The following is a 25,190-nucleotide window of genomic DNA, read 5'->3' on the forward strand; positions in this document are numbered from 1 at the left end:
TACATATAAGATGCAGTTATGAACGTGTGTATACACATGTGATTGTGTGTATAAATAGGTGTAGGTGTGTTCCTGCTATACACATGTGCCTACACGTGAACGTTTCTACATATAACATGTATGCGCCCATACATGTGAGTGCTTATTTATCCTACTGCACAGATTTTCTTCATCTCTAAGATAGGGAAGACATGCCTTTGAATCCATTGTGTTTCTGCTTAGTTTGATTTCCAGATCCAATTTTCTAATTAACGACTTATTTAAATAACAGTTGAGGTATTATGCTGGTATTATTTTTTCTGAAAAAATTCATTCTACTGTTCTCGTTGCACAGCAGGAGTTTAATGCCGTCAATACTTTCTGGAGCTGACAGCTCTGATTAAGGCAGAAGTATTTAGATAAATAAGAATGATTGGTTTGACAAAGAAAGAAATTCAATGGCACTTGAGTACAAATCCAGTAATCGCTCCTCCCTGCTGGGAACATTAGTTACGAGTGAGTTTTAACTGGTTGCTTAAGTGACATACACAGTTGCCCTGCATGATTTTACCAATAGGTATCACTTTAAGGAGACCCAATATGACAGTTCAAAACACTGACTGCCCCTGAGACATCAGTGCATATGCAGGAAGTATTCTGACCCTGAGACAATCCATACATTTGGGGTTCAGAGGTGTGGTGATCTGTAGAGCACATGCCCTGTCTTGGGGCTCCTGCAACTCAGATCCAGCCAGTTGACACCATCAGGGAATGAGACCCAGGATTGCTGTTGCTTCCAACGTTTTCAGGTTGGCAATTCAGATCGGTATGGAAAGCTTTGCTATATTTAAATGTTGGCTACTCACTGAACATAGGGCTTCTCAGGAGGCATAAGTGGTAAAGAACCCACCTGCCAATGCAGGAGACATAAGAGATGTGTGTAGATCCCTGGGTCGGGAAGATCCTCTGGAGGAGGGCATGGCTACCACGGCAAGAATAGCCAGTATTCTTGCCTGGAGAATCCCATGGATGGAGAAGCCTGGTGGGTTACAGTCCATGGGGGTCACAAAGACCCCCATGAACTGATCACGTTCAGTGAATGTGACTTAGCACACATGCACTCACTGAACATGATCAGAAATTCTAAGAGCTAAGTCCAGCCATCTGCAGGCAGGAGGAGTCAGATGGAACTTCGCTTTGCTCCCTCTGCCTAGAATATCTGAGAATCTCTAGAGATCTATCTCCTCTTGGTTTGGGATCATGAGCGAACACCTGGTGATCAGTGGTGGTGGCGGTGGGTAAAGTGTGCATGCATGCATGCCTGTGTGAGCGCATGTGTATACATGTGTGTATATGTCTGTGCGCATCGAACCTGGCTTGATTCTCACCCTGGTGCCCCGGTGTGTGATCTGCCGGAAACCTCTGGAGTAAGAAGGAAGGACAGTTCCCCACCAACCTGGCACTCTAACTTATCCACACCTCATTGATCACCAGCTGTGTTTTGGATAGAGTTGGGGAAAAGAGTTTGGCTCAGTCACTTAACCACAATATATTTTCTTTTCTTCAGAAGTTTCCCAGCAAATTTTTTCCCCAAAGGGAGGAAGTGCAGTAAGGACCACCCCTGCTGAAGCCAATGAGTTCAAGATACTTCTATATTTTAACAGATCTCCTACTGGACTTTCTCGGTGACGGTGTGGGGCCCAAGTGCCGACAACTTGGAGGCTTATATCAACGGGTACTTCCAAGATTTTTGCTCTGAGACATTCCCTGAGATTTCATGTATGAATGCAAAAAGGACATTGTGTATGTGTGTGTGCTCAGTTGTGTCTGACTTTTTGTGGCCCCATGGACTGTAGCCCGCCAGGGTCCTCTGCCCACGGAATTTTCCAGCAAGCATACCGGAGAGGGCTGCCATTTCCTCCTCCAAAGGATCTTCCCGACCCAGAGATGGAACCTGTGTCTCTTGCGTCTCCTGCATTGGCAAGTGGATTCTTTACCACCAGTGCCACCTGGGAAGCCCCAAAAGAACATCAAGACTTGGCAAATCTAAAATTACTAGTTTATCTTTTATTTAAGGCATCTGAATGATTTAGATCTGTTCTATAAAATATGTGACTTAAGAAAATAAAGTATAAACCAGTGTAATTTTAAAAAATAAAATTACTGGTTTATCTACAGATCATTTCTCTGTCAGTCTGTATGTTCAAAACACTAAGATTAGTGGGAGGGCTGCTGTCTGTTGAATATAACCAAACACAGAGTCATGCATAGGAAGACATAATTATGACCTTCTAGGAACTGACACTAATGGGTTGTTGATTGATAGATGGGCTGCCTAGTGATGTTGCTGATAACCCGAGAGGTTTCTCTGTAAACGGTATTATAAGGACAGTCATTATTTTATATGAGATCATGGTAATAAAGATTGCTGTTTATAACTCAGGAGTCCTCAAGTGATCAACTAATGGAAAAGATAAATAACTAAAAGAGAGCATGCAGTTCTGGCTCAGGAAATAAAGTAATTCTGTTAACTGAAGAAGAACAAGGTGATGTTATTTTCATCTTCACAGGCAAATGATTAAGGATACAACCTAGAGCTATTGGGCCTTGGAATCTATCTGAGAAAGGTGGTTTACAGATATTTGTATCAAGACATTTCTGTTGTGTTAATAGGTACCTGTGATGTGTCTGTGCAGTGTGTGGTCTCATGGAGAGGTGGTGTGGAGGATGGGGGACAGAGGTAATGTCTATGACTGATTGAGTGCCAGGCACTGAGTCAGCAGCTGTCTATACACTGATTCATTTCATGCTCACAACATACTTGCAGGGTGGATTTTTATTTGGACAATTTTTTTTTTTTGGCTGAGCCATTGTAGCAGGTGGGATCTTAGTTCCCTGACCAGGGATCAAACCTGCACCCCCTGCATTGAGAGGTGGAGTCTTAACCACTGGACTGCTAGAAAATTCCCTGGTCAATTTTAAAGATGAGGAAATTGAGGCCCAGGGAGGTTATTTGTTGACCATTGCTATTCAGTCAGAAGCCAGCCAGGGTTTGGGCCCAGAACTGCCCAATGCCAAAGACAACTGGTTTCTCCAAGTCTGTGTTACTCTGGGTAGGGTAATACCATCATTGTTGTTGTTGTTCAGTCGCTAAGTCATCTCCGACTCTGTGTGACCCGTGGACTGCAGCACGCCAGGCTCTCCTGTCCTTCACTATCTCCTGGAGTTTGCTCAAACTCATGTCCGTTGATTCGATGATGCTATCTAATCATCTCTTCCTCTGTTGCCCACTTCTCCTCCTGCCCTCAGTCTTTCCCAGCATCAGAGTTTTTTCCAATGAGTTGGCTCTTCACATCAGGTGGCAAAAGTACTGGAGCTTCAGTTTCAGCACCAATCCTCCCAAAGAATATTCAGGGTTGATTTCCTTTAGGATTGACTGGTTTAATCTCCTTGCAGTCATTCATCATGGGTTAGTATGAAGTAAGAAGAGGACTGTTGATGGTGTAAAACAAAAGATGAAGAGCATTTGAGCTGCATTGGCTCCTGGGCTCTTGGTTTGAATGACATTCCCACGGCATTTGCAGAAAGGGAGGCACAGTCAGGCAGGAGAGTCTTTCCCATCGCATTTTCTTTTGCTGCTTTTTCTGCCACTTTGTCTCTCTCCACTGCTTTCAATCCCTCATTTCTGCTGTGTAGTCCGATATCAATAATGATTAATAATAAGTCATTAACCCATTTCTACAAGGCATTAATCTCCTTCCTTCCTTGTGATGGGGGACTAGTTTAGCATCTGTGCTCCTGTCACAGGGGTCTAGGGTCTCGGTGTCATTCTAGAGGAACAGGCTATGGGCAGGCTCATCTGCTGGTGTCTTGGTCCAGTTTTGAATGTCCTTGGAAGATTATATACCTATTCTTTTCAAACACCAATATATGTTGCAACAAAGACTCTTCCAGTTCAAACTACTGCTATTGTTGCTTTCCTTTAACATTCAACATATTCATTCATTTATTCTACTAATGTTATTGAATCTGTGTGCGTGCTCAGCCCCTTCAGTCATGTCCAACTTTTTGCAACCCCATTGACTGTAGCCCACCAGGCTCCTCCGTCTATGGGATTTTCCTGGCAAGAATCCTGGAGTGGATTGCCATGCCCTCCTCCAGGGGATCTTCCTGACCAAGGGACTGAACCCACGTTTCCTGCGTCTCCTGCATTGCAAGCAGATTTTCCACCACTGAGCCACAGGGGAAGCCTGTTATTGAATCTAATCGTAGCCATAACTTGTGCTGGGTGTCAGAACGTGACGGTGTAAAGCCAGAGTCCAAGCCCTTTAAGGACCTCCAAGTTCGGTGGGGCAACAGATGATTCCTCAAGAAATAATAACAGAGATCATTGGTTGAAAGGAGATATTCTAGAAGGATAATTCGATTCTTCTCAGAGTAACAGAGAAGGCATCTCAGAGAATACTGAAGATTAGACGTGCCTGAAGGATATGCAAGACTTGGCACCTAAAGGGAGAAGAGTTGGGGCAGCGAGTCTGGAACCACTGCTGCTGCTAAGTCGCTTCAGTTGTGTCTGACTCTGTGCAACCCCATAGACGGCAGCCCATCAGGCTCCACCGTCCCACGGCTGCTCCAGGCAAGAACATTGGAGTGGGTTGCCATTTCCTTCTCCAATGCATGAAAGTGAAGTTGCTCAGTCGTGTCCGACTATTCGCGACCCCATGGACTGCAGCCTACCAGGCTCCTCCGTCCATGGGATTTTCCAGGCAAGAGTACTGGAGTGGGGTGCCATTGTTTTCTCCCTCTGGAACCACTAGTGGCTTACAAATGCTTCCCTATAAACTCACCAGCTGGGAGTGGCAAAAAAAATCATGGAGAGATATGAAGAAACCAAATGTTTAATGATTTGTTTAGATTAGCCAGCTTGAGATCTTAACCCAAAGGGGATAAACATGTCTTGAACAAAACAGCAACAAGATTTCTATAGATGATTATTTAGGCAGTGCAGGAATGAAGACAGACTTGGAGGATGGTAAGACTAGAAACAGGGAGAGTGAAATGGCAGCCATGGCAAAAACCAAGGTCAGAGATGCTAAGGTCTCAAATTATAGCCATGAGGAGGAAAATGGGACATGGAGAGAGATCTAAAAGGCAGAATGAACATGGGTTGGTGACTATTTGACTATGGAAGGCAGCAGCGTGAGAATAGAGATAATCCAAACTTTATTGGTGTGAATGCTGGAGAATAATTTCACTGTAAAAACTGAAGTCACTAATTTGTAAACTAAACCTATACACTTAAATATTGAAAAGATAACACACATGTAGCACGCTGAAAGGAAATGCTCTTAAAAATCGGGTACCAAACATATTTTCTCAAGCCAAGGAGGCCAGGCGAAGTCATAATTCTTCACTGTAGTAAAAAGACATCATAAGGGAGGAATGCTAATACAAAACATGTGTTGAAAAAGTGGATGAATTCTTCAATGGCATGTCAATTGACCCTTTTTGTTTATCCTTAGTTTTATACTTAATTTTTAAAAAAGTTTTTAAATCAAATTAACTTTTTTCCAATTTTTATTTCATATCAAGAACACAGTTTAACAAGATAAATGTTATTTCATCTTTCAATTATTCTATGAGAATTTTCACTCTGATATATATGTTTAAAAATTATTTTTTAATTTTCAAGATCTCCTCATTTCAAAAAAATTCCTATCATCTGCTTCTTTTCCATAAATGTGATATTATCCCATATTATCCCATATCTCTAAGGATACAAATAACAGCTTATAGAATTCTGTGATATGAATTATCTTGGTTTCCTTAGAGTTTATTTTCATTTGTTACATCTCTCTCTCTCTCAGATTTCATGACTTTTTTGCAGTTCTCAAGCCACCCTTGCCCTCCATTCATATTTGCAATGAGGCACTATGATTAAGTGTGTGTGGGTGGGACATGCCGACTAGGGAAGGGACTTCAATAAGAGTCTGAGGCGACGACCAGGCAGCTCAGAATGGGGGACACAATCTTGGAGACATAAATGCTCTTTACACAGCATTTCACCTAATTTTCTTTTGAGCATCACTGCATACCACAGTCCTCCTGGGTATCTGGTGCCCTATACCCTGAGCTAGCTGTAAAACTCCTAGCTTCTCACTGGCTTCTCCCTTAGAAGACATTAAGAAGTCAACCTTCCCCACTTCACTAAGTGTTTCCACTCATTTGTCTTCCAAAATTTGTTGTAGTCTTTACTCTGCTCTTACAGTCTATGTAGGTTTATACCTTTCATGAATGCTTTGGTGGGACTTTGTGAGGTAGCAGAGATAAACCTGTGGGCTCAATCTGCCATGTACAGCCAGAAATCTTGAGCTGATTCTAGATGATGACATTTACCAAGAAGACCAGTCCTGATGCCTTGATTTAAAAATCATTCCCTGGGGCTTCTTTGGTGGCTCAGCGGTAAAGAGTCCATCTGCCAATGCGGGAGACTCGAGTTTGATCCCGGCTCTCTGAAGATCCCACAAGCCATGGAGCAACTCAGCCTGTGTCCCACACCCACAGCTCCTGAGCCTGTGCTCTAGGGCCTGGGAGCTGCAACTGCTGAGCATATGTGCCACAACTTCTGAAGCCTGCATGCCTAGAGCCCATGCTCTGCAGCAAGAGAAGACACTGCAATGAGGAGTCTGCACATCACAACTAGACAGTAGCTCCTGGGAGCCACAATTGGAGAAAAAGCCTGCAAAGTAACCAAGACCCAACACAGCTATAAATAAATAAATACAAATTATATTAAAAATCTTAAAAAAAAAAAATAACCCTCGGGACTTCCCTGGCAATCTAGTAGTTAACATTTAACTTTCCAATGAGAGGGTGTGGGTTCTATCCTTGATCAAGGAGCGAAGATCCCACAGGTCTCTTGGCCAAAAAACCGAAACATAAAAAAATGGAAACAATATTGTAAAAATTCAGTAAAGACTTTAAAAAATGGTCCACATCAAAAAGCCTGTAAAAAAATAAATAAAAATCATTCTCATGTGGGCATGCTTTGATTTTGTTTCTAACTCTACTATTAACTTGGAACAAGTGAGCTTTTCTGGTATTTATTTATAGGGAACCACTTTAACCACGTGGTGGAATATTGGAAAGATAAGTAGGCTGGGGCCAGAACTCGATTTAGCCCCCTACTTCTGTTTTTCTTTCTGGGATAGATGTTACTGTTTGTTTCTACTAGGCAGGAATGCTAGGAAGACAGAAGAAGATATTATGGGTGAAGCACGCTTTGAGATGGTAGGAAGAATGATCTGTCAATGAATTTAAGGTTTTTCTTGGACTTCCTGGGTGGTCCAGGGGCTAAGGACTCCGAGCTTCCAATGCAGGGGGCCCTAGTTCGATCCCTGATCAGGGAACTAGATCCCACATGCTGCAACTAAGACCTACTGCAGTAAAATAAATAAATATTTTTTAAAAAAGGTTTTCCTTTCTGCCAGAAGAGAGCAAGTCTCAAACCCCTGAAAGATGATATTAAGATTTCTTATTCCTGCAGCTTTAAGGATGGATGGACATGAATTATTAACACTTTTCTGCACCATAGTTTCAGAGGCACAAAGAAAGAGAGAAATTCACTTTTTAGTATTCAACTTGTTAAACAGTTGAACTAAATCCTTAATAACGCATCTGGAGCTTAAATATTTTAGTGACATGTAAAACAGTTAAGTTATAAAATATTTAGATGGACTAGAGCTATTCTGAGATGATTACTAATTTCCTTTAAAATTAAGGGACAGATACATGAATGGATTCACACATAGTATAGACTACCTTGGAAATGGAGTCCAGTGAGAGAGGTTTTCTTCCTTAATTTCAGAGCAACAATGACTCTTTGCCACTCCATGGACTGTTTATGGAATTTGCCAGCCCAGAATACTGGAGTGGGTAGCCTTTGCCTTCTCCAGGGAATTTTCCCAACCCAGGGATCCAACCCAGGTCTCCTGTATTGCAGGCGGATTCTTTACCAGCTGAGCCCAAGAATACTGGAGTGGGTAGCCTATCCCTTCTCCAGCAGATCTTCCCGACCCAGGAACTGAACCGGGGCCTCCTGTATTACAGGTGGGTTCTTTACCAACTGAGCTATCAGGGAAGCCCCCTGAATGGGATAGTTGTGCCTTAATATCCTTTGTAAAGTGGAGATAATATCCATTCCAAATGATGTCTTTTTTTTTTTTTTAAAAAAAAACAAATTCCCTGAGAAGAGAAAATGAGACAACATATGTGGTATTTACTGTAAAAAAAGAAAACACTATAAACATGCAAAAAAAATTCTATGTGTAAGATTTGGGAGTAAATATCAAACTGTGTATTTGCATACATATGAATACATAAACAGACAAACACTGAAACCACTATCTATTGAAAAAAATACAATGATTTTTTTTCTAAATACTGCTTGCCCACTGTCTAGCATTACTATTAATTAATTTAATTACTGTTAAAACAGAAATAAGACAGTTGCTCTGTATACTCTTTTGGTTTACATGACATGCCATACACTTGCTGATGGCATCCCAATAGCTGTTATTGTTAAAATCAACGGTAAAGACTGTGTGTGTGTATATATATACACAAGAGTTGGACATGTGTGTGTTAATCGCTCAGTCATGTCCAACTCTTTGTGACCCCATGAACTGTAGCCTGCCAGGCTCCTCGGTCCATGGAATTCTCCAGGCAAGAATACTGGAGTGGAAAGCCATTCCCTTCTGCAGGGATTTTCCTGACCCAGGGATGGAACCTGAGTCTCCTGCATTGCAGGCAGATTCTTTACTGTCTAAGCCACCAGGGGAGCCCATATATACATAATACTGGTCCAGACTTACAAGATTGACTTAATGACCCACAATTTGAAAAACAACTGATCTAGGGAAATGATTTTGGAATCTATAAAATGGAGATGACAATCTCATAAGATTGCTATGATGGTCAAATAAGACATTGTATGTAGAGGACACAGAGCTTGTGCTCAATGAAAGGTAACAGTTAATAACTGTCTTTAAAAACAAAGAAAATGAATACTGCCTGAGTCTGGGCACAGCCAGAATCTCAGCATCCCAGGTTAAGTGCTTCTTGAGGGCCTTTTGTGAGCAGAGGGCTGTGACGGTCTAGGTACAGGGTTTACGATGCCATGGGACCCTAGGGGGAATCCAGGTGAGAGTCATGTTGCTCTTCCAGTCCCTGACACTTGTCTGTCTTGTCTCCCATCCGTTTTACAGGACGATATACATAAAAGGTGATCTATAAAAGTCTGGGCAGATGCTGCCAGCTCATAGCGACCCTCTAAAGTTTCAGAGGATGCTGCAGTGGGGAGAGTGCTGAGCACACAGCTCCTTGCTAGGATGACTTAGTGGTACTGGGAGGAGAGAGGAATCAGGAAGGGCTTCTAAGTGATGATGCAAGGTCTTGATTGAGCCTCTCCTGGCAAAACTTGGAGGGACACCAAGAGAGGGAGTCTAACGTTAATCACAGAATTATGGAACTGGTCTCAGGAATCAACTGCTGGTAAAAGTGCCCCATTCGACAACAGAGGAAATGAAAGCAGAGAAAGCGTAGGTGACTCACACAAGGTCACATGGTTAACTGGAGCCAAATCACACCTAAGGCCCCACTTGTTTGTTTCTGACTAGTGTTGTTTCCATTATAGCATCTGATTTCAAGTAGCTCCAGTGATGTTCTGAGAGATGCAGTTTTTTTTTTTTTCTCCTGAACCACTGAATTTCATTTCCAAAATATTTTGAGTTGCGGAACCCTGACTCTGAATTTTTAGAGCCAGTTCTTATGTCAGCCAAAGGACATTTTCAGCTCTTCCCTGCCTTCTTAATCTCTGAATGGTGGAACTTCCCTGCTCTGCCACGTGCTTTAGAATCGAAAAGCAAAGAGAAACATTATCTTATTCACACTTGATGCTGCTTCACCACTGAAAAGGGGCTTGACCTGCCAATTATGTTTCTTGCCATTGGATGCCACGTCCCTGCTGCAATCCATGCTCAACGTGTCAATATCTGGTAGAATTCAGGTCTGCTCAACAGCCTTTTCCTAGCTCACTTTTGGAGTGCTTACCGAAAGTGAGACAGCATTGGGAGGAATTAATCAAACTGGAGATGGTGCTGCTGCTTAGCCGCTTCAGTCGTGTCCAACTCTGTGTGACCCCATGGACTACAGCCCGCGAGGCTCCTCTGTCCGCGGAATTCTCCAGGCAAGAGTACTGGAGTGGGTTTGCCATGCCCTCCTCCAGGTGATCTTCCCAACCCAGGGATCGAACCTGGGTCTCCTGCATTGCAGGCAGATTCTTTACCGTCTGCACCACCAGGATATGGTGCTATCAATAATTCAGAGTATCTGAGACACTCTCCAAGCAATGGAAGGATTTCGCCTGCTTGCTGGGCCATTTCATTCTAAGAGGGCAGTGTCTCCCAGGTCGATGGCATGTATCACTCAGCCCAGGCTGAGTGCTCCCAGCAGCAATGTATCTGTGGTCTAAACTGATGAACTTTCTCACAGGCAGCTTGGACATCTCCAGATCCTCCACACACTCGTGGCCAAGGCACCAGACACAGGATAGAAAAGTCCTGGGAGTCTGGCCCCGAGTGGGCTTTCTTAGGTTGGCAAATGCTTTCAATCGAGGAGGAATGAAAATGGCTTGTGGATTGTCTGGTTGTCATTAGGGAAACTTGATGAAAGCACGTGCGTATCACAAAGATCTCTGCTCTCCACAACAGTTGCTCCTCTCTGGAAGCCTTGATTGAGCTGGTGAGCTGGAGGGCCCAGAAACAAGGCGGGGATGAGACTCCATGGACCTGGCACAATCTGAGCTATCGAGATGAGTCGGGAGGGCAATATCACTGTCCGCAAACGCTTCATTTTGTATAGAAGTAATTCACCGTGGCTGAAGTATTTCCTGAAGGGTAGAGAATAGTGAGGTCTAAAATCTTACCCGGTTGGCTGATTCTGTTGTCTGCCACAATGCAAGAGGCTCACAAATCAAAGCAATCATCTTTCCAGGGCTAATGGGAATCTTATGGGTACCAAGGGACATCATTCTCGTTGCTCATTCCAGCCGGCATATTTATCCACAGTCAAGGGGAGCTACTTTGACAGTTCAGGCCTTGATGCAAGTCAAAAAAGCAGAGGAGGCTATTCACTCTTGTCCTTTCTAATCAACGCTGGAATGCTTTCTCTAGAGGTGTTTATTTCTGGATGCACCAGTATATTTTGCAGTCACATTAAAACCTGGAGATTGCAGCTTTGCAAATGTAGCAAAATGTAGTTGCCCATTTGGAACAGAAAAGGAATGTACATGCCAAGCCTCCCTTTTGCTCTCAGTTGCCTTGACCCAGAGGTTCAAAATTGAGTTCTCTGGAAAAGACATGAATACTCTCTCTCTTTAAACTTTTATTGGAGGACAGTTGATTAACAATGTTGGGCTAGTTTCAGGTGTAGAGCAAAGTTAATTGGTTATACATATATCTACTTTTTTTCAGATTCTTTTCTCATATAGGCCATTACAGAGCATTGAGTAGAGTTCTCCCTGGTGGTCCGGTGGTTAAGACTGCATTTTCACTGCAAGGGGGCATGGGTCTGATCCCTGGTTGGGGAGCTAAGGTGGTGCTAGTGGTAAAGAACCGTCTACCAAAGCAGGAGACATGGGTTTGATCCCTGGGGCGAGAAGATCCCCTAAAGGAGGGCATGGCAACCCACTCCAGTATTCTTGCCTGGAGAATCCCTTGGACAGAGGAGCCAGGCGGTCTATATTCCATAGGGTTGCAAAGAGTTGGACATGACTGAAATGACTTAGCATGCACATGGGGAACTAAGATCTCTCATGCCGTGACCTAAAAAAAAAAAAACCTCACTCTCTCTTATGTTTGTATTCAGCTTGTGGTTGGAGCAAGTCTAGGGGCATTTACAACTTTTGAATGTAGATATTCTGGATGCTTCCTCCTCTATGGCTCCCAAAATAATAAACATAAAACTTAAAAAAAAGTTAAGTCTTTTCTGGCCTCATTTTAAGAGAATTTGTTTTTAGGAATGAAGACTCCCTAGAGAGGTTCCTATTGAGTTCCTCAAAGAAGAGAAAGCGGATCCTTCCAGAAATGACGAAGCACAAGTAGTCTCTGAATGAACTCTTTGGGAGTTCTTTCCATAATTACTCTGTCATCTGTGTTCCTGCAGAGCCCTCAGTGCTTACCGTGATAGCTGTTAAACACGTTTGGCTGAAAATGACTTTTTGCTGGGCTGCAGTTTCAGCTTTGCTGAAACAATTACTTTTTGTATCATGAGTATATTTTGAAGAGTGTGAGCATATCTATCTATCTATCTATATATATGTATTTTTTTTTTTTTTTTTCTGAAAAGGTTGACTTATCTCTCATTTCTCTGCAAAGGAACTGTAGTTCAGTTCCTGTGTGTGTGTGTGCGTTAGTCGCTCAGTCGTGTCCGACTCTTTGCAACCCCATGGACTGTAGCCCACCTCCTCTGTCCATGGGATTCTCCGGGCAAGAATACTGGAGTGGGTTGCCATGCCCTCCTCCAGGAAATCTTTCCGATCCAGGGATCAAACCCAGGGCTCCCATATCAGCTAGAAATGTGCCCTCTGGTGAAGCCCATGAAGACATTTAGGGACTAACTCTTCTGCACTTGTGGGACTCCTCCTGCCTCAGTTTCTACTGAAGAGCTACTGGCAACAAAGTACTCTGAGACAGCCTTTCCCACCTCACCCAGCCCCTGGGCCCCCCATACCACTGCTGGATGGAGTAGATGTGAAGGGCACCCGTTCGATGACTCTGGACCTCATCACCCCGTTAATGACAGTAACAAGGGGAGAGAGGGAGAGAACGGTGGGTAAATTGGAAAAGAGCTTGTCCAAGGAGCGAGCATTGACTCCTGGATCCCACTCTAGAAGGGGAGGAGCTACTGCCCAAGACCACCCCCACTGAGGGGTTCCTGTAAGAGAAACTCCACCCCCTCTATAAGAAGGAGATTCTAAACTCTGCTTCATGTAGGTGGGACTCAGAGAGAACAAACTCAGGCCTTAGAGAAGCTAAAGTTGGTCTTCTCCAGGGACTTCCCTGGTGGTCCAGTGGTTAAGACTCTGAGCTTCTAATGTAGGGGACTTGGGTTCCCTGATCAGGGAACTAAGATCCTACATGCCTTCTGACACAGCCAAAAGATTAAAAAACGAAACAGACCGTGGACTCAGGCCTCCTGCCTGCCTGGAGTCTGGAGGGAGGAGGCTGATGGCCTGTGTGGGGTCAGGGGCTGGGAACAGGGCAGTACTGGAGAGGGCTGTCAGGACAGATGATGTGTGAGGTCCCAGAGGTGACCACGTGGGGAGTGAGAGGACTGGGCTCAGCTTGGACAGTCAGGGACTCAGCACACAGAGGCCGGATGTGCAGGCGCTGCAGGAGGCCTTGTGGGCAAGCAGTGGAGGTCCATCTGTCCGGAGTGATGGGTCTTACAAGGGGAGAGGCCCATAGATTAAAAAAAGAAAAAATCCTTGTGTCCATGTTTGGGACATAAAGGGACTCTTGTAACTGTCGGTTACCTATAGGTGAGCAGAAAATTCCTGCTAGAACTTTCCTCCCCAGGCAGGTCTATTATACCAGCTTCATATAGCAGGAAGTTTCCCAGAGGAAACCCACACCACGTTTCAATTCAGCTGGTCGAGTCTGAACCTGTTAGCCTATAAAGGATTCATGTGGACTGCTTCCTTCTGTGAAGTCTGAAGACCAGGTCTCCTGACCAAACACATTATGTTGTCTGCTTTTCAGAACATACAGGGGCGAATCTGGGAGAAATGGACGTGGTCCATCTCCTCCCTTTCTAGCTCCCGGCTCCCTCCACCCCTCCACCCTCCACCTGCCACCCCAGGGCTGACTGCTGATTCCTTCTAGCTTGAGTTGGAGGGAGTGGCAAGTGGGTAATGATCTGGAGGCAGCTAGAAGATGCCTGTAGTGATTCAATAATGGACGGTGATTTAAGAAATGGATGGTGGTGTCAGCAACTTCGTTGAAAAACAAAGGGAAGGTCTCAGACCCTCTTGAGAAGTGTGGAGTGGGGTGGGTTGTTTTGGAGGAGGAGTGATAGAGTCTTCTTTTCTGTGTGTCTTTCTCTAGCTCCTATCTGGAGTCTCTAAACACACCAGGTCATTTGTTTAGCTACGTTTTCCTGTGGTCCTAAGGAACTTTTTCCCCTGCTGAAGCCAATCCAAGAAGCTACAGGCTGGGCTTGGAGTGTCAGAAGGCAGAGTATGGTGCAAACAGGAAAGCAGATAAAGACTGGTGAGTGGGGACTTTCCTGATGGTCCAGTGGTTAAGAATCCGCCTGCTAATGCAGGGGACACCGGTTCGATCCCTAGTTCAGGAAGATTCCACACGCCAGGGAGCAACTAAGCCCGTGTGCCACGACTACTGAGCCTGTGCTCCGGAGCCAGGGAGCCGCAACCACTGAAGCCTGCGTGCCCAAAAGCCCCCGCTCCCCGACAGGAGGAGCCACCACAAGGAGAAGCCCGCGCATGGCAACGGAGACCCAGCAATGCCAAAGATAAGTGTGAATCAATCAATTAATTAAAAAAAAGATTGGTGGGTGACATTTGTGCAAGCATACAAATGACTCCCTGCACCAAAGTGGAAGAGAAACTGATTTGGTGCTGCCGCATGAGGTGATAAAAGCTGAAATGTCAGAAACATTAACACTATGCACACGAGAATGTCTTTCTCTCAAATGTCAGACTAGCAACCAGTCTGGATTTCCATTCCTTTGTAAATGTTTTTCTTTTTTTTTCCTTTCCTGGGAACTGAGGGTGATCCTTCACTGCCACATTTTCCCATTTTCACTCTAAAGGCAATCTGTTCTACGCTGTTCCCCCCTGAGGGCTGAAATGACTTCTACGTACATGTGATTGACTCTACACCAACACTGTCAGGAAAGGAAGAACGGAGGTAGGGATGAGAATGCAAGTTGACACTAAACACAGTTTTGAACTTTCAGAGATTTAGAAAAATGGAGGAAGAGGGTAAAAAAAAAAAAAATGAAGTGAGCACCATGTTCATTTTCTCCCCTTTCTCATCCTGTGAACATAGCTAGGCATGCTCAGCTAGGCATGCTCATGCTCAGCTAAGAGTCAGCTGGTCCTGAGAATTCCAGCTCCACCCATCCCTAGCTTATGACCTCGGGCCAGTTACTTTAATCTCTCGGTGCTGCTATTTCTGCATCAGTAAAATGAGGTTAAAAATAATATTTACCTCACATAGTTGTTGTAAGCTAATCCATGTAGACAATGTAAAAGGATGCCTGGTACAGAGTTGGTGTTCGGTATTTGTTAGCTACTGTTACTTCTTCATTTCTTGTAATTTTCTAGTAATTTTCTGGCTCTTTAGATGTGAGGTAGGAAAGGATAAGGGAGAAAAAAAGGTCAGGTCCAACCCCCAGTGGGTTATTTGTGGTCTGTAGCAATATCACATCCCCACATCCCCTTCTTTCACATCTGTGTTTTTTTGATAGCATTAGGGAGTTGGTTACAGTAACGTTGGATGAGAAGCTTGAATCTTTCTGCTCATCATTCATGCGTCTGTGTTTGGCCTTTATTGATTATCCGACTTAGGGCACTATGCAAATGTGCAATCTGTATAGAGGAGGGAATTTTCCCTTAAGGAATCTACAGCCATTTACTTAGTGGCATAAATCATTAACATCTAATCAGGCTAACACAGGAGGGGATATATGTATACTTACAGCTGATTCACACTGTTGTTCACCAGAAACCAACACAACATTGTAAAACAATTATCCTCCAACTAAAAAATCTAATCAGAAAAATTATGTTTGGAATATTCTGTCAAATCCCAATAAATAAAACTAATCAGAAATGGTCTAAAATATCATATGATACGACCTATATCTGGGATGTAAAAAAATGCCACACACAAAAATAAACAAATGACACAAATGAACTTACTTGCAAAATAGAAATAGACTCAAAGATATAGAATACAAACTTAGAGTTACCAAAGGGGAAAATGAGGATAAATTGGGATTAACAGATACACATTGTGTGTGTGTGTGACTCTCTGCGACCCCATGGACTGTAGCCCGTCAGGCTCCTCTGTCCATGGAATTCTCCAGGCAAGGATACTGGAGCAGATTACCATTTCCTCCTCCAGGGGATCTGCCCAACCCAGGGATTGAACCTATGTCTCTTGCATTAGCAGGAAGATTCTTTACCACTGTACTGACTAGGAAGCCCAACAGATTACACATTAGTATGTATAAAACAGATAAACAACAAGGAACTAATATATAGCACAGGGAACTATATTCAATATCTTGTAATACCCTATAATGGAAAAGAATCTGAAAAAGAATATGTATAGTGATAAAACTAAATCACTTTGCTGTACACCTAAAGAATTATAACATTATAAATCAGCTATACTTCAATTAAAAAAAGAAATGGCCTAGGAAAAGTATTTTGTGAGAACAATTCAGTTTCTGCACTAAGAGGCTGGTATCTTTAGCCATGCTGACATATGGCACTGGTCTTCAGACTACAGATGTCATCTCTTGTCCCTTCATCTCTACCAAGACCTTCCTTTGAAATTGCCTGGCATTTTTCCTCCTGTTGTGAACATAAGCTCCCTGTTCAAGCTTAGATCAAACACTTTTCACCTTGAGTCATTCAGTGAATAGCTACTGAATGCCTGGTATGAACCTAAGCACTCTGAGTCCGTTTTAGCCAAAACCGTTTGAGATTATGAATTATCTGGATACAGACGTTAATTTCCTATTTCATTTTTGGTTGTATTTTCACTCATAAACTATGCCTTTTCATTTGTCATCTGGGCTTTACTGAGATGAAGTATGTGGCCACTTTTCAAAATCAGGAATCTAACAGATGACACACTTTCTCTTGAAAGTCAATCAATCATTTCACTGAAAGAAATAGGATCCGTTTTTAATTTGATTCTTTTTATGGGCTCAAAAGGGATTCCCAGTTGGTACAGTGGTAAAGAATCTGCCTGACAATGCAGGTGACACAGGAGACATGGATTTGATTCCTGGGCTGGGAAGATTCCCTGGAAGAGGAAATGGTAACCCATTCCAGTATTCCTGCCTAGAGAATTCCAAGGACAGAGGAGCCTGGTGGGCTATAGTCCATGGGGTTGCAGAGTCTGACACAATTGAGTGCAGCACAGCCTCAGCATGGGCTCAAAAAAGTTCACGTGTTAAGTGTTTTTGAACTGCTAGCAAAATTTTATCAGGTCTTCCAATATATTATACTTCACTTAGACCACTAATGGTGATATGCTTGATGGTAACTGAGCGTGTCCAATAAATGGGAAATTATGGGGTAATGTTGTACTTTGCAAAGAGAACGTAATGTTTGATCTGAGTCAGTCACTTACTTACTCCTCTGTTCAATTTTCATATGGTGAAAACCAGAAGTTTATCATGGTTAAGACTGAATGATCTTTAAAGTTCTTAGATCCCTAAATTACTAGGATTCTAAATCTGTGTTCTCCAATATGTAGCCAGTGACCACACATGGCTTCTGAGCACTTGAAATGCAGCTAGTCTAAACTGAGATGTGCTCTAAGTATAAAATACACACCAGGTTTTCAAGAGTTAGTATAAAATAAAGTATGTAAAACAGTTTGGCTACATTGGATTAAATAAAATATTTTATTAAAATCAACCCTACCAACTTGTTTTTATTTAGTATGGTTACAAAAAATTCAAAACTGCTTTTGTACCATTTTAGACATTCAAAACAAAGGGATCATAATCTATCTTTAGGGACTTCTTAATGTGTAATGGCTTCAGTATTGAGATCCTCATGCCTCTAAAAGCCAAGTCAAAACTCATATCTACCCAAAACTAATACACCCTGCATGGGCAGATATTTACCACCTAGTAACTCTTTAAAAAAATTATTTGTGTGCATCAGGTCTTGGTTGAGACATGCGGATCTTTCAGTTGCAGCATACAGGATCTTTTGCTGCGGCGTGGGAACTCTTAGTTGCGGCATGTGGGATCTAGTTCCCTGACCAGGGATGGAACTGAGGCCCCCTGCATCGTGCAGAGTCTTAGCCACTGGACCACCAGGGGAGTCCCATCACCCAGTAACTCTTAGTTACTCTCCATGGGGTCCATGCAGTCCATGGGGTTGCAAAGAGTCGGACACGACTGAGCACTGAACTGAGCTAAACTCTCCGTTGAGGTCTTGTGAAATTCTGTGGTTACAATAATGAATGCTCACCCCTATGGTTATTGTCTCAACTATATCAAAAGATTATCAGGAAAGACACCAAAATGTTAACAGTGCTTGTTTCTGGGTAGTGGGGCATTGATTCATTTTTTCATTTTTTTTTTGTTATCTTTCAGGCTTTCAACAATGAGGGCTGTTACACTTCTTCATCAGAAAAATGTATCTTTAAATTTCAGTGTGAATGATCTCTTGAAGTGTATAAATATCACAAATATGTAAGAAAGAGGCCGACTTAGAAGGAAATATTTCAACATGCTTTCATCCGCTTTGCTTCATTTCCAAATTTTCTATAGTGAATAGGCTACTTCTACTAAGGGAAAAAATACACCTCATTTAAAAACTGCACTATCCACCTACCCTTTTAACCTTAAACCTGAGTTAATTTGAATGATGATTTCCTTAGAACTGACACTTCTATCTCCTGTGTATTAGAATGTAGAAGAAATACTTGAGGTTTTAGCTTCAGTCATATGCCAGAAGAGCTGTTTAAATATTTTTATACCTTACTGTCCACCAGAAGAGCATTTAGTTTGAGTCTATGCAGGAGATGGGGAGGAAGCTCCAAAGATATTTGAATATGTCACCATGTAAGTGGTTTAGGTTTTACTGCAGGAACGCTCGTTTAAAGGGGTGCCATTTGCACGAGTCCTGCAGCCAGAGTGAGGATAACACTCCTATGTGCTGTCCAGACCAGCTCAGGCTGCCACGGACATGCACACTCAGGAGGGCTCTAGCTTGGGTACACACACACACATACACACACACACGTGTTGCGACCCATCCCACTCCCACTACCCATCCGCTGCAGTTGCTTTTCTCCCTTGCCTTCCACTCTCAGAGGTCAGACCCACCACCCAGCTTGCTTCTGGTACCACGGGTACCAGCTTGCTTCTGTGTACAATGCGGTGGCATCGGGTGTGGGTGAGTGAGGCCCATGCCAGCTGTCTGCCCTGCTGCCTCAGGCGTGAGCTGGGCCTCGCAAGGACTGTTGGGTGTGATGGGTCAGCCGGGCAACATTCTGGTCATTTAATTTCTTTTTTTTTTCCTTCTTGAGGACAAGTGCCATTTTCCAATTCTCACGAGGCAATAGCCTTTGGGAATAAGGGCACTTGGTGTGTGCACGGCAGAACTTACTGTTGGTGGTGAAGATGATTTCTCCCTCCTGAGGGGTGGGGTCTGGGTCCTGGACGACCTGCAAGGCTCCCACAGTCCGGACAGCAGGGTCCAAAGTGACCGAGCTTTCGTTTACGGTCGTGTCACTTGCGCCTGTGATCTGGTTGGTGGGCGGACCTCCCAGAGATCCCTCGTAGTCGATGGGCACGTCGTCCAGGCAGTCGGCGTTGGGCTGACAGGAGCAGAAAAGGACCTGTTCTTAGCGTACGTCATCAAGTTAGGGATGAGATGTCTACAGCCTCAATATTTTGTCCTGCCGGAAACTAAGCTTTTTACTGTGTCTTCCTGAATCACTTTATTTAAAGACATTTCACAATATAGCTCCTGTAATTAACATGAACACATCTTCCAAAATTTTCTTTCCAAAGTCTCTGTTTAGACTTAGAGACAAGGTTTTAATTCCAGGAGTAGTAATATCCATACATTAATAAAATTAGTTAGGGGGAATAATATGACATTTATCTATAATAATGGCTCTTTCTTATATATAGTGTTTACTTCTTATAATAGGAAGTAGATGACAGCCTGATAATTCGCCCCAAAGACCCATATGTTGTTTGCAAATGAACTACTGGCATGAGAGGGGAGACAGAATAAGACGCATTGTGAATTGTTCATCAGAGATACACACATATACACACACACACAGACACACACACAAAAGCACAAGCATTTGTTGTTGACATAAGCCAAAAAACCAGCTGGAGAAAATAGTCCTACTTGTAGAACGTACAATTGATCACATATTTATCAAATTCTCTAAATTAAAATCTTAAAATCATAAAACAAGGGTGAGGCCATCCAGTGTAATTACCTACTTACTACAGGACTCTTGCCCCTCCTAATCCTTCAGAGCTCCACTTGAAACACATAGAAATGGGAGGCTCCCTATTTGGTAAGGCAGCCTGTGTCACCAGCTTTGTAAATTATTTCTTTATTGTGCTATCTTACAGTCTTACTCTGGTTTTAGTTTTGCTGGTTGAAGTGGTATTGAATATATGAATATCTCTTCCATGAGCAGATTTTGAAAAATGATTTTCAGTTGTTCTGTCCCTGCCCAAACTCATAAAAATTACTTTTAAAAGCTGGGGGTGGAGAGATATGATCTTGAGAAGTAGTAGGAATAACTACTTATCTTTTTTTTTCCATCAGTCTGAACAGCAACATTGCCTTGAGTGATGACAATGACATGCTCTGTATCTCTAAAGGCTTAGGTAAGGAGAACCCTGGGTTGACACTGATTGAATTAACATCACAAAGACCAGATTGGGTGCAAAGTTCAAAGAGAAAATCTACAACTCATGGACTCACTGGGAGCACAAAGAAAGGAACTCAACCTGCTAGACTCCTGCGCTGGATTTCCATTCTGAAACCAAGTCTCCTGAGCTCCATACCTGCGTTTTCAGCAGTCAGCTGGAAATCTCCATCATCCCACAAAACCCTCAAATTCAGCTCATTCCCTCTCCTCTGTGTTCTCTTTTCTTTCTGCTTTCTCCATTTCCACTGGCAGTGAGTCAATTCATTGAAATTCGAGTGGTCAAAAGTCAACTCACAGAATTGACCTCCTGAGATGACTGGACACAAGCAGGTATGTTCTGCACGCTTTCCGCCCCATTCCCAGTCTCCCCATCTCCCTGCAGTTTCTTCCCCAGTATGCTCCATTCTCCACTTTCTCACCAGAGTACTTAAAAAAAAACATAGATATGATTTTTTTTTTTTATCCCCTAAAGAATGAACGATAAACTCCTTACTACAGCAAACAGGCAGTGTACAGTCTGGCCCCAGCCTACTTTTCTGGCCTTACCCTTAGCTTTGGAATATATCCCCTATTTCAGTGACTTAGCACGTGCTATTCCTCTACTCAGGATGACGTTTGCCCCAACCATCCCCTTCCCCTCACCCATGCCAAGGTCTCAAGCTTACCCTGGTGAACTTCTAACCACCCCTCAAATCCCAGGCCCAAATGCCTCTTTGCTGAGTGGTGCTCCCTCCCAAGTAGTCACCTTTGCTACTGTAACTTTTCACACTTCTCCAACTCTGTTGAACTCATTTGTTATTGTGTTTGTCTCATTCTACTAGTATACAGGCTTCTTTTTTTTTTTTTTTATTCCAATTTTATGGAGATATAATTGGCATGGAATATTGCATTAAAGTTGTACAACGACTTGATACACGTACATATTGCAAAATGATCACCACAATAAGTTTAGTTAATATCCACTACTTCACATGGTTACAAATTTTTTATTCTTGTGATGAGAACTTTTAGGATCTACTCTCTTAGCAACTTTAAAAATACAACACAGTGTTGTGAACTATGGTCACCAAGCTGAACATTATATATCCCCAGGAATTATTTTATAACTGGAAGTTTGTACCTCCTGACCCCCTCACCCAATTTCCCCCCCACCCCCCACCTCTGGCAATCGCCAATCTGTTTTCTGTTTCTGTTCCATGCAGATTCCACATACAAGTGAGACATAAGCTTCTTAAAATGAATCAACTACACTGATCTTGAATTCTAAGCCCTCACGTAGTGGCTGACAATTATTAAATACTTGATAAATGTCAATTGGGAAATTTTATGTAAGTCTCAGTTTATTACTCCAAAAACTTGGGAATATTAGTGTCTGCCCAGATCTTAGATCAATGGAGGGAAGATTTGAGAAAATACTTTAAAAATTCAATTTTTGTGCAAAGCTAAAGTATACCTTTGAAGGGTAGCAGAATATGCAATCCCGAAATATGCTACTTTGGCAAAAGGATTGTTTTTCTTGAGAAGTAGGTAAAGAAAGGCTCTCTCCGCCCCCAACCCTTGCCTAAAAGCAGGACATACATTTGTAAGGGTGTCTCTCTCTCTTCCACTAGGAAGAGGACATTCTCATCATAAGCTGCTGGGTGATTTTGACACCAAAATGGAACATACAACAAACCTGATTGACATGCCCTTATCTGCCACTGGTTCCCCCATATACTTAACTTTCCACAATTTGCTGTCCTAGAAACTCAAAGTCCTTTCCTTTTGTCTCATCACTTCTCTAAAAATTTCTTGCTCCCTTTTTTTTTTTTGGCTGTGTGGCATGGCATGTGGGCTCTTAGTTCCCTGACCAGGGATGGAATCCATGCCCCGGGCATGGGAAGGGTGGAGTCTTAATCACTGCACTGCTGCTTTTTAAAAATGCTATATAAGATGAAGTTCTAACCAGCCCTGTGAGTGCATCACCAAGTGCTCCTGTAGCTACTCATGGCACATATATTCATAAACTGTTTGATTTTCTCTTGCTAATCTGTCATTTATAAGTCTCATTTATAGGGACCAGCTGGCGAACCTAGAAGAAAAAACGACTTTTTCCCCTCCCCTATTCTATGTAAAGATGCTCATGAGCATGTCCAATTGTGTGGGGGTAGCAGGGAGGAGTTCCCGGTAAGGTTACTGGGCCGGTTGGTCTTCCAGCCATAAACGTCTGAATGTGACCATAGATGCAATAACAACTGACATATTTTTCAAAACGTTGACTTTGCTTTGTGATCACGTTCCTGTTTTCTTTCTTTTTTTCTTTTTATGAAATTATTTTTATTAATTTTGATGCAGCATGTTCGCTTTTACTTTGTGGGCGAGGAGGAACAGTGTTATGTTTTTAAGAGAAGGGAGCAGAGGAAAAGAGAAATAGCGGATGAGGCTCAGGGAGACTGCTAGTGAGAGCAGGCATGAATAATTTGGTTTAGCTATAGTATTAATACTTAACAGACCAACCTTACAGAACCTCACGGTTTATATCCACTCAAAATGGTTCATCAAAAGAGAGTAATATTTTGAAAAGAAAACCACTTTATACACCACTAAGAGAAATTATGGTCATAATGTTTATTAAGAGATGTCAAAAGCCATCTGTAAGTGAACAGCGTAGAGGTATTCAAAGTCAGGTTAGCAGGGAAACTCCTCAAATAAAACCAACTGCTAAATAGTTAGGGGCTAGTGAATACACCGACTCCATGGGATTTTCTATTCATTAACAATCATCCTGTTCATACCAGGATAATGGTAACAGGAGACAGTGCTTGCTGGGATAAAAAAGGCCTGTGTTATACGGTACCCTACAAGAGTGCTTAGTGATGTGTTCTGTCATTCTGCAAAGACACCCCTAAACCTGACTGGAGAGAAAGGAGGATGAAGCACTTGAATGTAGATAAAGGGATGAAAATGCTCTGACAATAAAGGACTCCCCCACCCACCCCTTTCAGCTCAGTCTTTTATTTCTCTTGGCAAAATATAATGGGAAAAGATACCATTGTGATGGGAGTTTCACAATCCATGAGCCTCGCTCTCATTCTTTCGCTCGTTTTAGAGAAACCTCTTACAAAATGAAAATGTTCCCAGCTCTAAGCTTTCCACTTATATTTATTTGCCTTAGAGCACAAGCAGGCACAAGACTACTCAGTTAAAAACAACAGAAGAAAGACCAAAATCAAACACAAAACCCTATATTTGGACGATCTAGTGGATCAGGATTATAGCCAAGTCTTTGGTGAATGGACATTCCTCAAAGGAGAATCAGGGTGAATTTCATAAACACCCCTCTGTGACTGGCAGCCTTCCCACTCTGAAGGGCTACAAAGCCACAAACATTTACTGAGCTCTACGCACGTGTAAGGGATCCAGAGATGAAGGACCAACAGGCACCAATTACCAGAGAGGCTGACGGGCTCTTTTCAATTTTCTTTGATGAGGAAGAAGTGGAGCAAAAGAAGTTTAAAAAAAAATTATAAAACAACTTCTTTGAGCTGCATGAAAAGGGTTTCAGTTAGCTACAGGAAGTTTTTCCTAATTGAGAAGGATGTGAGCCTGTCCATTTACATGGTGAGTTCTAAGAATGGAGTGAAAACATCCCCTCTTTGGTATAATTTAAGTATGGTGCTACTATGCTTTAAGGTATGGAGAACAGCATCCCAGATTGCTCCCTGGTCCAGACTTCAGTACCATCCTCTAGGGCCAAGTACCAGGGAGGCCTGGGGGCAGCCATATGCCTCGGTGCTTTATGAGAGGCAGCCTGCATGCCTGCCTTCTTCTTCACAGAGGACGTTCTGTTCTCTGGGATCAGCTTGGGTGGCGTCATGTTCCTGTTTGACTGGCCTTTAAGAATCCTTGGCAAAATCCAAAGATGCTACTGACTTTTACTTTTTCGCAAGTGTGCTGAGTAAAATCCTATCCAGACTGGACAGGAAACCAACCATGGCCAGGATGCCCGACTGCTAAAAGTTAAAAGGTTATTTGTTTCTGGAAAGAAGCCCAAAGGCCACCCCAAAATTCCCTTTTAAAAACAAGTATTAGCTGTATTCTTGAGGCATTTACAATTCTCATATATTTATAAGGTCTGGAGAAGTTATACTTTCCCAGAAAAAGTCTGCAGTGGAATGTTATTTAGTATAAACTGTAACCATTGGGGGTGGTTTGGTTTCATTGTCCTGACCAAGGAGCACTGGGGTTGAAAACTGGGAGCTTGGAAGATATCCTTAAACAACAAGAACTAGGTTAAACGATGTGACTGTCTACCTTTCTCTGTGAACATGTTAAAGATTTTAGAACCCAAAGACACATATACACACATGTAAATACACACATACATACATTTCCCTCCTCCGGTGGTAAGAACCAGTTAGAGCCAGATAGATATGTGACACATGCAAACAGCGAGTTAAATTTTCTAAGTCGTTAGTATCTGAT

General features: G+C 42.8%; 1 protein-coding gene across 1 annotated transcript in view; it reads right to left on the minus strand.

Annotated features, from left to right (window-relative positions):
* The window catches only part of RNF150 (ring finger protein 150), a 263,115-nt gene that overhangs the window by 31,399 nt on the left and 206,526 nt on the right, over window positions 1-25,190 (minus strand). The window contains exon 6 of the mRNA XM_043902483.1: window positions 19,430-19,640. Within this exon, the coding sequence (XP_043758418.1) occupies window positions 19,430-19,640 (211 nt within the window). The remainder of the gene's footprint in view (window positions 1-19,429; window positions 19,641-25,190) is intronic.

Source organism: Cervus elaphus, chromosome 5 (assembly GCF_910594005.1).
Source record: "Cervus elaphus chromosome 5, mCerEla1.1, whole genome shotgun sequence".
Classification (NCBI taxonomy): Eukaryota; Metazoa; Chordata; class Mammalia; order Artiodactyla; family Cervidae; genus Cervus; species Cervus elaphus.